Source organism: Amia ocellicauda, chromosome 21 (assembly GCF_036373705.1).
Source record: "Amia ocellicauda isolate fAmiCal2 chromosome 21, fAmiCal2.hap1, whole genome shotgun sequence".
NCBI classification, from domain to species: Eukaryota; Metazoa; Chordata; class Actinopteri; order Amiiformes; family Amiidae; genus Amia; species Amia ocellicauda.
The window spans coordinates 3,443,948-3,460,258 of NC_089870.1; the positions used below are offsets into that span (position 1 = coordinate 3,443,948).

General features: G+C 38.7%; 1 protein-coding gene across 3 annotated transcripts in view; it reads left to right on the forward strand.

The window, feature by feature from the left end:
- The first annotated feature begins 491 nt into the window (after window positions 1-491).
- The window catches only part of mbip (MAP3K12 binding inhibitory protein 1), a 73,975-nt gene continuing 58,155 nt past the window's right edge, over window positions 492-16,311 (forward strand). For 2 of the 3 annotated variants that reach the window (XM_066694245.1, XM_066694243.1), the window contains exons 1-7: window positions 492-670; window positions 3,697-3,816; window positions 4,073-4,285; window positions 4,932-5,028; window positions 5,666-5,731; window positions 14,626-14,778; window positions 15,203-15,300. In XM_066694245.1, the coding sequence (XP_066550342.1) occupies window positions 521-670; window positions 3,697-3,816; window positions 4,073-4,285; window positions 4,932-5,028; window positions 5,666-5,731; window positions 14,626-14,778; window positions 15,203-15,300 (897 nt within the window). In that variant the 5' untranslated portion in view covers window positions 492-520. The remainder of the gene's footprint in view (window positions 671-3,696; window positions 3,817-4,072; window positions 4,286-4,931; window positions 5,029-5,665; window positions 5,732-14,625; window positions 14,779-15,202; window positions 15,301-16,311) is intronic. The other variant, XM_066694244.1, reaches the window with a different exon arrangement.

A 16,311-nucleotide genomic window follows, 5' to 3' on the forward strand; every position in this document is an offset into this window, starting at 1 on the left:
CAAGTCTTGGTCACTATTTGATACTTCCTGTGCTCTGTGTAGATAACTGTATCTTTCCCTTTTCTCATTTTTTTTTTTAAACACGACTGAGTTTAGAGCATTTTGAGGTGGTCATTAGAAACCGTTATGCATTTCCTTTGAGGACAAAATATGAATTAAATACAAAACATCGATTTCTTGAAACGTAGCCCATCAGAAAAGTATGACAGATTGGCCTCAGCAAATTTGATACTAACCACATTTAGGTAATTTGTGCGAAATCGAATATGGGAATTGTCACTGAACACAGAAGAAGGTGCTCCTAAGAAGAATAAAACTATCTGAATTGAAATAAATGCACCACAGTTTTACACATGCATACTCAAACACGTGTTCATTTTGGATTCACCACCACAATTAACTCAGTCAGATTTAAACCAATGGGAGCAGACCCTGATGTGACCTCATTAAAGTGCGACGCCTTCGCTTTCTTCTGGCCAATCAGAAGACGATGCGTTCAACACAGGAGCCGACGGGTGTCATGGCCGACTCTGAGGATAACAGCAGGCAGCGGCAAGAAGGGAGCAATGATGACAAACTCAAAGATCAAGATACACAGGCAGACAGCACCTTGGCGCTACGAAACTGTGTTTCTGCCATCTTCAGCTCCTTTACACAGTTCAGTGCGGAGGTTAGTGTAGACAAATGTGTCGCTGTGAAGCTTTGTAAAGAGCAACGTGCCTATCAATAGAAATATGCGCTACAGTATGGGTTTGTAATAACAGTACAAACAGTATGTCGTGTTTAATGTTTTTTTATTGATACGTGATGCATGTAGTATCGTGTACATCGTATAACATTGTTTAGTGTGTACATTTGATTAAAAAAACAACCACAGAACAAAAACAGTTTTTATGTCTTTATGCAATCCGTTTGTATCTTTAGAAAAGGCGTGTTTTTTGGTTTAACTTTGTTTTAATTATATTATTGAAGCCAAGTGTACTTTTTTGTTGTTGTAGGAAGTGTTCTCTCCAGTAAAGGCAAATCTCCAATTCAGTTCGATAACTCTTTCATGGCCATAGGCAGAGTATAAAACAATGCTATTTTTGTAAGTTTTTGTTAGGAGTTTTAAGGAATACCTGTGCATTCTTTTTAAATAGATACTATGTACTACGAAGTGGGTATTTCTGACTTAATGTTATGCTTTATAGCCCTTTTGGGGTAAAGAGTTCTGGGCTTCAATAACATTGCTTTGTGTGTATAGACACAAGAAATACAGATGCAAGCAATAACACCGGACTTAAAATCAACCTGAATAATACAAAAAGTCATGTTGAACAGCTTCGTTACATCTAAGAAAATTTGAAGTAGCTCACCGAAAACTCGAAAGTATAAAAAAAAAAAAAAAAAAAAAATCAGATCAGATGGAGAAATTATGGAACAAATCAATATAAAAAAAAAAGGGATGGAGTGCATTTGGAAAAAACAGCACTCTGTACCCACTTGCTTCAAGAGAAAAGCATTTGGTCAATGCATTGGTCACGTATGGCTGTGAAACCGGGTTACTTGATGTAAAAATGATACAGAAACTGCAGACGACACAAAAGAGCTTGGAAAGATGAACGCTTGGAATAACAAGAAGAGATAGAAAAATAAATGAATGGATCTGAGAACAAACCAAAGTATGTGACATCACTGAAAGGGTTAAAATGGTAATGGGCTGGTCACATTGCATGCAGAAGAGATAAAAGATGGACTAAGGAAGTTATTAAATGGATCTCAATAACTAGTAGACTACAATATAGAAGATTAAATCATACACTTTGCAGGCATGAGATGGAAAAGAGGGCATTGATATAGGCTTATGGTGATGATCTTTCATTACACTTAAATATACAGAACAAAAATATAAATGCAACATGTAAAGTGTTGGTCCCATGTTCATGAGCAGAAATGAAAGATCCCAGCATTTTCCATGCACACAAAAAACATATTTTTTGCACAAATTTGTTTACATCCCTTAGAGAGCATTTCTCCTTTGCCAAGATAATCCATCCACATGACAGGTTTGACTTACCAATAAGCTGATTAAACCGCATGATCATTATACAGGTGCATCTTGTGCTGGGACAATAAAAGATCACTATAAAATGTGCACACAAGACAATGCCACAGATTTCTCAAGTTTTGAGGCAGCGTGGGATTTGCATGCTGACTGCAGGAATGTCCACCAGAGCTGTTGCCAGGGAATTCAGTGTTCTCTTTTCTACTATAAGCCGCCTCCAACTTTGTTTTAGAGAATTTGGCAGTACATTCAACTGACTTCACATCCGTAGACCACATGCCACCATGCCAGCCCAGGACCTCCACATCCAGCATCTTCACCTGCGGGACCAGCCACCCGGACAGCTGATGAAACTGTGGGATTGCACATCCAAAGAATTTTTGCCTCAGGGAAGCTCATCTGTGTGTTCGTCATCCTCACCAGGATTTCAGCCCTTGACCTGATTTCAACTCTTGTGGATATTCCTGTAGTCAGCATGCCAATTGCATGCTCCCTCAAAACTTTAGACTTTAAATACATAGATTAGGGCCTAATTAATTTTTTAATGACTCTGTAAAATCTTTGAAATTGTTGCATGTTTATATATTTTTTCAGTATAAATACAGCAATTTGCTTACTGTTTGTCCTTATTATAATACCCATAATTAGAATAAAACTCTTTAGAAGGCTTAACAAATAAATAAAATAATGAATTTTGTTACAGATCTCAGTTGTCATGGTGACAAGAATAGCATGTATTTGCAGCATATAAATATTTGTGTATATATATATATATATATATATATATATATATGTGTGTGTGTAATATATAGTTGTGTGTGTATACATATATACACACATGCATAAAATGAGAGAGGGGCCGTGTGTATATATGTGAATCTCATCACCATCAACCTATATTGATCCACTGTTAGATGAAAGCCTTCCAAAGATATCTCCACTTGCTTCAATGTACAGCTGCTCTTTTTCATGTCACACCTGCAAATTCTTTGTCTTTTCACGAGACGAAGGTCATCAGCTTTTATCATCTTGGTATCCATTCAATAGCTTCCCTTGTCCATCTTTGATTAGTTTGTCTTGCAATGTGTTCAGACCACTGCCATTTTAACACTTTCACTCTTGTCACATTTTCATTTGTCCTTGGATCCATTCGTTTCTTTCTCTTTCTCTCTTCTTGTTATTCCAAGTAGGTTAAGTGACCAGGTTCAGAGCCATCAGTGAGCACTGGTAGCATGCATTTTCTCTTCAGGCAAATGGGTAGATTTCCTTTCATTCTACCAAATGCATTCCTTGCCATTTTTTATTTTTTTATTTTTATTTCTTCCATAATATCTCAGTCTGTGCTGATATATTGTCTAGAGTTGGGTTTTATTCTTGTTTATTTTAAGTCCAGTTTTCTTGCTTGCATTTGAGAGTTCTTGATATTTAGATGTATGTGTGTGTTTATATAATGGTGGGTTTTTCTTGTTTGTAAGTTAGTTTTCTGAAGTGAACTTGACATTTTAAAGGAGAATATTATTTGAGTGTAGCCTACCTCTTATTTTTTTGTCTGTGTAGGAGAAAAGAGTAAATGCTATTGATCTGAGATGAGCAACTAACAGACACTCTTTATAATTTGGCCTAAAACCTTCAACTCTTCTCTCCTTTTAAAGCTTAATTTTGGAGCCGATGCTTTCAAAATTCATGCTGACCCAAGCAAGCTCCAGATCTCGTCTGCTCCCCAGCCAGCGGAACTTCACAGCTCCATTCAGCAACATATATCTAAATTACAGGTAAGGTGAAATCTGCATGATGCTGTTTCTAGTAGAAACGGTAATTAATTGTATTCATTCAAATTACTTTTTTCTTTGCTGCTTCACAATATCATAATCATGTTTCCTTATGAGTATGTTTATTTCATTGAAAAAACACAAGAATAGTTTGGTTCTGAATAAGAAGGTAGGTGAAAACTGAGTGTACTGACGCATGTCTAATGATAATGTCTCAATGTCCCTTCTTATGTTTTCTTATTTATTTTTATATATAAAGACTGTTTCAGCAAACCTTAAGCAGTTGATGAGTAATGGCTCTGGGGTCAAATCTAATGCTCAAGCTGTAACGGAGGAGTCTGATGCCAAGTCAGAAGTGAGAGAAATTAGCAGATGTGGCACTGTCCCAGGAGAGATGTGGGCTAAGGATTTGGACAAGACCATGGTTCATGTTGACGACAACATAGTACAGATCAAAGCTGGGAAATCAGAGGTAAAGTTTTGCCTTTGTTATGTAGTGATGCAAAATCAAAAGGGGGGATTGTCTGATTTCAGCACTTGTTTCTTACCTTGCTTTGGTCTAGAAGGCACAGTGGCACTCAACTTGCAGTTTGGAATGTCTTCAGTCAAAAGTGGGAAGGATTCTTGGTGAAGAGTTTGTTAAAAAAATGGAGTAGATTAGGTGTGGCAAGATTCTGTCCTCAAGCCTGATAGAGCAGCCTCGTTTGGGAACACATGACATGGTCTCAAGCAGATTACAATTTAAAAGAGATCTATCAAATTTGAAGGACTGTAGGCCTTAAACATTAGCCCTGTGAAAAAATGAGTCTGTAGAAAGAAGGGTCATTTAAATTGAAAATGTATCATGTTTAAATTTCAGAGATTATATATGAAATAACAGATTAATCCATTGCCTGCCTTGACCTGCCTGTAGATTATATATCTTGAGTGTTTTGCTTGATTCACATTTATGTTTTGACAGGAAATTTGTGTTTCAAGAATGACAATGTACAACTCAGGATCTCTCACACATTGCCACACTGCAGGTCATCTTCATAACTACCAATACATTAAGCACTGGATTGATTTTTGTCCCCCCACCCTTTAACTATAGCTAATATCACTTTTTCACTTCACAGATTGATAGGAGAATATCTGCATTTATTGAACGCAAGCAGGCGGAGATCAATGAAAACAATGTACGAGAATTCTGCAACGTGATTGACTGTAATCAAGGTGAGCATGGTAGTTTTAAGCTCCTGTGATAACAGCGATTTGCCGATGTTTGAGTGAGTGGCAATTTCTTTAAATGTCAAGTCAAGCTGAACTTGCCACAAAGCCGTGTACATCTGTCTGCAGTGGTGATGGAGAATTGTGCTAGAAAAGACCCAACTCCATTGCATGTGCAGTTGTAAACATTTCCAACATTATATAGTTTGAAGTTAATTATTGAATATTTTGAATCGGTTATAGTAGGCATACTGATTCACAGTTACGATGAAAGTTAGGTGAAGGCAGTGGCTTTAAATTATTTACAATATTCGGTGTTAATTGCATTACATAATTAAAACATCAGTAGGAAATTATTCCATTTGGATCATTTGTAATCCTTTATGGGGAAATCCTGTTTTTCCTGTTGTATAGGATCCGCATTTTCACAGACAAATCGGAAGCTTACAACTGTACATATAATGGAAAGCACTGTTCATGTATGAGTATACATTTTCTAAGTAGAAGGTGACTTTCAGCTGGAATAGATGTTTTGTTATGTGTTGGACTAGCCATTATTAAATTGCAAAATAAAAAAAAATACATGGTCTTTATTAATGTAAGCAGATTGTTAAAAAAAAAAAATGTATATATATTTGTACAGAAAACAGTTGTGCCAGGACAGATGCTGTATTTACACCCTTCCCAGGATTCAGAAGTCACGTCAGAGGTAATGTCATACATGATCTTGTTAGGCATTTTGTTTTTCTGTAAATCACCAGCTTTCCTTTCTGGACCTGTGAAACTGAACTGAATTTTCAATGTTGGTGTGTAAGAGACAAAGTAATATATACACTCACCTAAAGGATTATTAGGAACACCATACTAATACTGTGTTTGACCCCCTTTCGCCTTCAGAACTGCCTTAATTCTACGTGGCATTGATTCAACAAGGTGCTGAAAGCATTCTTTAGAAATGTTGGCCCATATTGATAGGATAGCATCTTGCAGTTGATGGAGATTTGTGGGATGCACATCCAGGGCACGAAGCTCCCGTTCCACCACATCCCAAAGATGCTCTATTGGGTTGAGATCTGGTGACTGTGGGGGCCAGTTTAGTACAGTGAACTCATTGTCATGTTCAAGAAACCAATTTGAAATGATTCGCCCTTTGTGACATGGTGCATTATCCTGCTGGAAGTAGCCATCAGAGGATGGGTACATGGTGGTCATAAAGGGATGGACATGGTCAGAAACAATGCTCAGGTAGGCTGTGGCATTTAAACGATGCCCAATTGGCACTAAGGGGCCTAAAGTGTGCCAAGAAAACATCCCCCACACCATTACACCACCACCACCAGCCTGCACAGTGGTAACAAGGCATGATGGATCCATGTTCTCATTCTGTTTACGCCAAATTCTGACTCTACCAGCTGAATGTCTCAACAGAAATCGAGACTCATCAGACCAGGCAACATTTTTCCAGTCTTCAACTGTCCAATTTTGGTGAGCTTGTGCAAATTGTAGCCTCTTTTTCCTATTTGTAGTGGAGATGAGTGGTACCCGGTGGGGTCTTCTGCTGTTGTAGCCCATCCGCCTCAAGGTTGTACGTGTTGTGGCTTCACAAATGCTTTGCTGCATACCTCGGTTGTAACGAGTGGTTATTTCAGTCAAAGTTGCTCTTCTATCAGCTTGAATCAGTCGGCCCATTCTCCTCTGACCTCTAGAATCAACAAGGCATTTTCGCCCACAGGACTGCCGCATACTGGATGTTTTTCCCTTTTCACACCATTCTTTGTAAACCCTAGAAATGGTTGTGCGTGAAAATCCCAGTAACTGAGCAGATTGTGAAATACTCAGACCGGCCCGTCTGGCACCAACAACCATGCCACGCTCAAAATTGCTTAAATCACCTTTCTTTCCCATTTAGACATTCAGTTTGGAGTTCAGGAGATTGTCTTGACCAGGACCACACCCCTAAATGCATTGAAGCAACTGCCATGTGATTGGTTGGTTAGATAATTGCATTAATGAGAAATTGAACAGGTGTTCCTAATAATCCTTTAGGTGAGTGTATATATATATATATATATATATATATATATATATTTTTTTTTAACTGTATAGTGTGTTCATGTGTAAGTCAGTAAAGGCCCTTAATATCTACCTCAAGAAAACAGTTTAAAAAAGAAAAAGCCAGAAATAGTGGGTAGGTAGTAAGGGTTAATGACTAGGGCTCTAAATCTACATTTAATTGACTGAACGTTTAAATGGGCAAACAATTTGTTTCAGCAATTTTACATTTGTATATTGTACTTGCATTATTTCATGATGCGCCATCGACGATAATTTATTTCATTTGCACTTTGAGTCTCAGGGGGGCTGAGGCACATTTTCCACTCAAATACTGCCTTATAAGTACATTATACATGCATACTACTTTCGCCTGAAGGTATTCTGAATCAATAGCTACCATTGTGGTTCAGAGCAAAAGCATGGTGTTTATAAACTACAATGAACAGGCGCAATCGAACATTACATATATTTATCGAAATAAATACAAATAAATTAAAATGCTTTATAAAATATATTAAACTACAGGAAAACAAAAGGACGATATAAATTATATTTTATACATAGAAAAAAAAAATCAAATACATGTTAAATCAAATACAGAAATAACAAGAATATTATTATCAATTCCTCTGCCAGACTGTGCTTGTGTACAGTGTCCCGGTGTGCCCCTCAGGCAGGTGCTACGTATTGGGCAGTCGGGGGGACTGTGTGTCCCTCCACTAGGAGGATTGACAGGTTTTCTTTCTTATCCATTTCTTCGAAGATTGGTGGGCATTTTTTATTTTATTAGAAAATATGTCCCTTATTTGGGGTGTATTTTTTGCAGTGCATGAGAGTACATCTCTGTCTCCACCTCTCCTGTCTCGCAGTGACCACAGCGCCGCTCCTCTCTGGACAGCCAACTCTGCCTGTCTCGACCTGTCTCTGTGGCCAGGCTGTGGTCACTGAGCCTGTGCTTGGTCAGGATCCGTCTCTGCTTCGTATCTCTGACAATGAAGAGATACTCTGCCAGGGTGAATTCTCTGTTTAAGGCCCCAATAACAATCTAGTTTACTTTGGGATTTAGTTTCTGTATCCCAGTGATACAGATAGAACAAACTAAAACCTCCTATCATTTGGATGGCTCTGATTGGCTGTTGTGCAGTAATGACCTGAAGCTGGTGAGTATTATTATTATTATTATTTAATTAATTTCTTAGCAGACACCCTTATCCCAGGCAACTTACAAAATATAAGCGCAATACAAAGTGCAAGAATACAGTGCAGTTCAAATTCCAATTACAAATTCCAATTCACATATTAGTGCAATTCAAACCATAATACATTTTACAAATTCCAATTTACACAAGTGTATATAATAAATTAGGTCTTTCATCCTGGTTTGTAAAAGTTGAGTGCAGACAAGATTTAACATCACAGTCAAGGGCCAAGGGAAAGGGAGCATTGGGGAGATCAAACTAATATGAGTACTAGTAATGCAAGGCAAGTAGTATGATCAAACCTTGTAAAGTGCAATCTTACAGGAGAATAAATGACTAAATTACAAGTACTGTCTGAAAAGATGTGTTTTGAGTAAGCGCCGGAAGGAGGTCAGGGACTCTGCCGTTTTGACTTCAGTGGGAAGGTCGTTCCACCACTTAGGGGCCAGGGATGAGAAGGAGCGGCTCTGGAGGAAGGAGAGTGGAGAGGAGGCAGTGTTAGTCTTCTGGCACCAGAAGAGTGCAGTGGTCTTGAGGGGATGTATGGTGAGACGAGGGTCTGAAGGTAGCTTGGTGCAGTGTAGTCGAGACAGCAGTAGGTGGGGGTCAATGTCTTGAACTGAATGCATGCCGGTATCAGGAGCCAGTGAAGGGAGCGGAGCAGTGGAGTAGCGTGTGCGAATCGGGGCAGAGAGAATACCAGACGAGCCACAGAGTTCAGGATGAGCTGGAGTGGCGGGTAGTAGTTGCAGGCAGGCCGGCCAGGAGGGATTTGCAGTAGTCCAGGCGGGAGAAGACCAGTGACTAGACGAGCAGCTGAGTCGAGTAGTTTGTGAGGAAGGGACGGATTCGGCGTATGTTGCTCAGGAAGAATCTGCAGGTGCGTGTCAGCGTGGTGATGTGCTGGGTGTAGGAGAGCACAGGATCGAGGGTGACTCCTAGGTTCTTAGCGGAAGAAGAGGGAGAGAGTGTCGTTGATTCCAAGGGGATTGAGATGGAGATATCGGCAGAAGGTGAGGAAGAGGGGGGGAAAAGGGGAGATCCCATTGGAGAGGTTGAGCTTGAGGTGGTGTGAGTGCATCCAGGCAGAGATAGCAGACAAGCAGGAAGAGATTCGAGAGGGGATGAGGGACAAGACAGGAAGATCTGGGCATCATCAGCGTAGAAGTGGTAGGAGAAACCATGGGATGCGATGAGGGGGCCCAGGGAGTGAGTGTAGAGAGAGAACAGGAGGGGGCCTAGGACGGAGCCTTGGGGTACGCCTGTGAGGAGAGGTTGGGGGATGAATGAGGAACCTCACCATGTCACTTGGTAGGTCCGGTCACTGAAGTAGGAGGAGAACCAGGTGAGAGCAGTCCCAGAGATTCCAAGGTCAGCAAGGCAGGAAAGGAGGATGGAGTGATCGACAGTGTCAAATGCTGTGGAGAGATCAAGGAGGATGAGGACTGAGGAGAGGGAGGTTGCTCGAGCACAGCTGAGGGAGTCGGTGACTGCCAGGACAGCAGTCTCAGTGGAGTGAGCTGTGCGGAAGCCGAGTTGCAGAGGATCAAGAAGTGAGTGATGGGAAAGAAATGCAGAGAGCTGATGGTGGACAGCTCACTCAAGGGTCTTTGAGAGGAAGGGGAGTAGGGAGACAGGACGGTAGTTCTGAGGAGAGGTGGGGTCATGGGTAGGTTTCTTGAGGAATGGGATGACAACAGCTTGTTTAAATGCAGAGGGGAAACAGGCAGAGAGGAGTGAGGAGTTAAGGAGGGAGGAGATGAAGGGGAGTAGATCAGGAGCAATTGCTTGGAGGTGAGTGGGGAGAGGTTCCAGGGCACACGTTGTAGGTTTGTGACCTAGGAGGAGAGAGAAAAGTTCATAGTCCGAGAGAGGTGAGGAAGAAAAGGAAGCTTGGTCGGTGGGAGACTTGGGCGGGATTTGAGAACTGATGGAGGGGACTCTTCTCTGGGCTGAGCTTGTGGGTTTTCAGGGCTTTATATTGTAATGAGTCTTGTGGGCAAATTGTGGTTTTAGAAATTTTTGTGCTCTTTTTTGAATATTTATGAGCAATGCATATCCCCCAAATTCTGCCAAGCATGTATTTGTTGGGAGTGTTTCTTTGTACTTATTATATGATTTTACAGAGTTCAGAATGCAGGATTTCAGCTGTGTGTTTTTCCCATTTGGTGTAGTCTTGCTGACTGAGTGGACCCTGCACTTCACTGCCATACAGCGCAATGGGCTGGATCACACTATCGAATATTTTACACCTGATTCTAATGGGTATATTTATTTAGTAAAATTTTAATCTGATGGCTTTTTCTTTGAGTTCATTCACTGCCAGCCTGAAGCCCCCTGACGCACTGATTTTCAGGCCTAAGTATGTGTATGTGGTGTGTTCTAGGGCGGTGTTGCCTAGGGTGAAATGGTATCTGCTTTCCTGACATCTGGCTCTTTTTTTGGAAGATCATGATCTTTGTTTTGTTCATATTTACTGCCAGGGTCTGACAGTGGTGCTCCAGGAGAGCCAGGTCCCTGTTCTGTGGGCGACAGCAGCACCAGGTCATCTGCATAGAGCAGGAATTTAACTTCTGTGTCGTTCAGGGTGAGTCCAGGGGCTGCAGACTGCTCCAACAACACCACTAGTTCATTAATGTAGATATTAAACAGAGTTGGACTGCAGCCCTGCCTCACCCCACTCCCTTGAGTGAGGAATTCAGTTATTTTGTTACTAAATTTTATTCGATACATATTTTCCAAATACATTGATCATATACTTTACCACCTACACCACTTTGGATAAGTTTGTATTAGACCCTCAAGCCAGATTTAGTCAATTGCTTTTTTTTTTTTTTTAATCAATGAAGCATGCGAAGATTTTTAATTAGGGTGTAGATTAGGTCCCAACAGATATCGGAGCAACGATATTATCGGGCAATATTGGGCTTTTACATAAATATCTGTATCGGCACATATTCCACTGATATATTTTCTCAAACTATTGGTTAAATATTTTTTTTCAAATTACCATAAAATCCTTCGTGAGACTGCAGACAATAAATACATGTTTATTGTGTTTATGATTTTACAGTCGTTATAACTATTTACCATTATTTTTTTGATAAGTTTTCGCTGGAAGCTTCCAACTCCACAGTGACTCTCATGCACAGCGGCACCGTGGTGAAACAAATGCACCCACTGAGAAACACAGGGCTCATAGGACTAATAAAGGTGTGTTTTATTAACACCCTCATAACTAGTAGAAAGTGTTTTTGGAGGCTGTGCTGCATTTGAGTATGCATGGTTTTGATTTTTGATTTTTGTCATGAGTGAAGATTACTGTACTACAGCATAGATGCGCATTTTAACTGAAAAGTTAATTAAATCGCTTTTCAAAATTCACAATAGGAATTCAAATAAAGAAAAACATCTTCGCTGAAGATGTTGACTGGATATCAGCAAACAAACTCTGACAAGCAAGCTCAGACAATGTTGGACAAATGTAAAACAAACTATAAGTGGTATTTATAAAACTATTTCAAATCCTACATCGTGTTTTGGCTGTGATTCGTATTGCAATGCGTTTAACATGCGTATTAAATAAGTTATTTTTAAATAAAAATTTTTTTAAACAAATACAGCTGTGCTGTTTGTGATAACCTGCCACCATGTGATCGACAGTGTTGAGCGCTGAGGAGAACTTGTGAATCTGAGAGAACCTTATGAGTGTAAAATGCAAATCTAAGCTAGACCAGCACTTAACACTATCTTATTATTTCCTCTAATGTATAGAACATGCACATTTTTCTATTTGTGTGTGAAATTGCTCATATGCCTTGGTCTTTGTTCTAATGTATAGAACATGCATATTTTTATATTTTTCCTTTATTCTCCCTTATTCTAATTTTAATTTATTTTTACAATGTTTGATTTGTGGTTATTTATGATGAAAATTTATATTAAAGGAGTCATGAACTGAGAAATCAAACTTCCCTTGATCTTTTGACATATAAGAGGTCATTGTACTATAAAAACATCACGTAAGTTTCAGAACTCGAAACCTTTCTCGTTAGTCTAAAAACAGCAAAAACGACAGGATGTGGAATGTGCCACTTTATTACGTAATAGTGTGGCTAAACCCCGCCTCCGCAGAAGATCAATGCCTGCTTCTACATTACTGCCGGCTTAGCCCCGATTAACGCATATAGTTGGTAAATAACGAGAGAGGCAAACGCAGGTCTATGCAGAAACCAAACGATAAAGATGGCTCCGAAGACAAGTTTGACAAGTTTTTTACTTTAATGAAAATGATGGACGATGAATATAAGAATGACAGCTTGACAAATGATGGTCCATTAATTTATACTTCGTTTACATGAAGCAGCACGAATTATCCTTTGTCAGATATAACTGTATTTACGCCTAGTATCTAAACTTTATATGCAACAACCAATGAAATCTAAAACGTGTAATATGCATAAATGTTAACAACATAACGACACAAACCGCTTTCTGTAGCGTCTTCGGCTAAAGTCTAATATAATGTAATAGGCAAACTACCTCACAAATACATAAAGTATAAATATAAATAAAGATGATTATTTACCATGCTGTCGCAGGCTGTAGTATCCGTGCCATTTGAGGTGCAGGTTCGTTGTCTTCTGATTCGGGATCAGACTCTGGATCAAACATGTTTGGCTGAATTTCACCGGCTGCCATTTCTCAACATTGGAATTTTTCAAAACAATTCCACACGTGTACTGACGGGGGAGATGAAAATGTTTAAATATGCAAAACTGTTAGCCAGTCATACCAGTGGGCGTTTACTTCCGAGTTGCACGCCTTTTCAAACGAAGGTCTGTATTCGTGGGGTTGACAATCGTAAAGAAGACCCTCAACAGATTACTGCTCACACAGATGCACTGGTAGTTATTGGGGTCCAGTGCGTCTCCACTCTTTGGGGATTGGGGATATAAGCCCATGGTTCCAGGTGTCAGGGAAGCAGCATGCTTGAAGTACTAGGTTGAATAATTCAAGTAAGTTTTTCTGCAGCTCAAGGTTACTGTGTTTAAGCATTTCAATTCTGATACAGTGAGGGCAACAGGCTTTTGTGGGTTTACGTTATTTGATCTTTTCTGTTAGTTCTTCTGTGGTGATTTGATTGTCAAGTGGGTTTTGATTTTTTTTTTTTTTTGGGAGGGGTTCAGCATATAGGTTTTCAAAGTAATTTTTCCAAAAATCCCCATTCTGTATGGTTAGTTGTTTTACTTAAATTATTTTGTGGTGCCTGATGTTTTTGTTTTTTATATAAATAAATAATGAATAAATCAATGTTGAAATAAATATATACATAAATGAATAAATAATGTCAATTTATTTATTTAGACATTTATTTATTTAAACATTTATTCATTTATTTATTAATTTTATCTCGGCTACGGAGCTCAAAAACCTACATGTCTCTATCACAAATAGGTTCCCCATAAATGAATACTTAGTAATACATTTTACATACATAATACAATTTTGGGCACATCCCCCCCAATTCAAGTGGTAACAAATGTGTGCTTTCAGTTGTTATTTTTGGATGCTCTGTGGCAAGAACTTTTAAGTTCACAATTAGTTTAAAAAGATCATATTATCAAAAGGTTGGAGCCCAAGAAAGAGTCCTCTCCTATCATAAAAATACAAAATAATTTCACAAACCTAAAATATCCTACAATGATAAAATTAATATGACTATTATAAGAAAAATAAAATCCCAAATGTATTTTCATGTTTAATGGGCTACGAGGAGTCAAACTTGGAAAGACACTTTATTCTTGTAGCACTTGCACATGGATGACCCTAATTACACATCTCAATTACTGTATTTACCCATATAAGTTTTAACTTTTTAAAAAACACAGATTTTCTCACCACATAAGTAACTACATATGAAACATGTATTGTCAAATAACAGTTATATAAAACATATAGGCTTATACGTGCAACACACAAATCATCTGGCACAGTACCTCCACTACTGCCCCCCCAGATGTACAGATGTGGAAAACGTGAGGAATCTCACTATTTTTGTCAACGTTTAAACTTTTACAGCCCTTGTAATGACAATAATGACAAGGCTGTATAGCAGTGCTCTCTTCCCGACTCTGGTTCTGAAGAGCTCAAAATCCTTCAGTCCGCAAATGTTCTTGTGCAACTTAACTAATTAAGCCACTAATGTGCTATATAATTAAATGGATTGCTGGGCTGGAATGACAACCAACAGACGCTTCAGATCTGTGGCAGGTGGGCGGACTATTTGAGTTTTGAGTGATCCTGCACACAGACTGACCGGTGCCTTCATGTTGTTGTGTGGCGGCAGTGTCTAGGGTGGTGAACACGTATGGACCTCAGACCAGACCTGGCACAGGCGGGGAGGCTGGAGACAAGCAGCGCTGCCCTGCCAAGGACTGTGGGAATCCGGCCATCGAGGAGCGGCTGCACAACATTGAGGCTCACCTAAGACTGTCCACAGGTACACAAACGAGACCGCAATCTCATTTTCCTTTATTCCCATTTAACATTGAATTACTTTCAAGCATACATAAAATAATTACATGTAAAACAAGTACAGTTCTGTTATTAACCGCATATATACATAAAGAAATGCTTGTTTACAACATACCATAAATACAGGGTGCATCAGTCAAGTTACATAGTCTGAAAATATATATGTAATTTAAATATAATAGTCACAGTAGAGGCTATAATTAAAGGCAGTTAAGTGTTTACTTCTAATGAATCTGGACAGTTTTTTTTTTCTTGTGTAGTAGTAAACTGAACTATATAGTACATGTTCCCTTAAAGACTGCAAATTATGTCGTATGTCATATTAACATTATAAAACTTCTAAAATATGTTGGATGGGTTACGCCTACAATTCTATATTCTTTCATTAGGTGGACCTGTCCCGTTAAGTATTTATCAAAGACTTAAAAGACTGGAGGACAGAATTCTGGAGTTGGAGGGTCTCTCTCCAGAATATTTTCAGTCCACTGTAAGTACTAGGGCTGTGCATGACAAATATATTGACTATTGAGAATTCCACAGCTGTTCCATACCCCCCTCCACCCATTCCGAATGAGACTAAATTAAATGTGAAATAATGCAATGTGACAATTACTGCTACTGCATCTCGTGTGAGACTCTTGTATTTTGCAAGCAAGTGTTATTGTTTCCTGTTATATCGTCACAACCTTTTATGTTAATTATAATTTCAGATTAACGCAGAATGGTGTTTTGGCGGGTTAACATATCAGTTGTAGAGATGTGCAGTGCAATTAAACTACCACACATTTTATAAGACATTTTTAGCCAAGGTACACTATAGTTTAGCCAATCTAAGACAAGAAATAACAAATCCCACCCTCCTGTCAGTCTTCATTACTGCTACATAGAGAGCCTAAATTAATATATACTTAGTTTAAAAAAAAATTATAATAATAAAAAAAAAAAAAATCAACTGTAAGATACACTTGTCGATAGTGGCCATCGTTAATGAATAGTCAAATGTTCGACTATTCCGTCTCATCCCTAGTAGGTACTGGCAACTGAATTGCGTTTTGTTTATTTGTGAAAGAATGCATAATCTTAACCCTAAAGGGTCTGTTTATATAGATTTTAATATAAAAAAATGTTTAATTGTAGCCAAATTCAGATTCTTAGCTTTTTATCCTGAATAAGCCCATTACTGTCACTCTAGCGCATCTGTGCAATTATTGCATTTACATTTTTAGTCATTTATTTTAATGGCTGTAACAGGTAACAAACTTGGCAAATAATTATTGTTATAAAACCAAATTATAATGTTCTTAAGACATAGAAGTACAACTCGGTTCACTATGTGTAGACATTACTATTTTCAAAAGCCAATGTAGATGGAAGTTCATTACAGTGTTAAAAGCAGGTTTACTGACAAGAAAAAAAAATCTGTCATATTAAACAGAAAAGATCAGTAATGTCAGTGGCATATGGGTATGTATTCAAGCAAGGGTGATTTATTGAACAG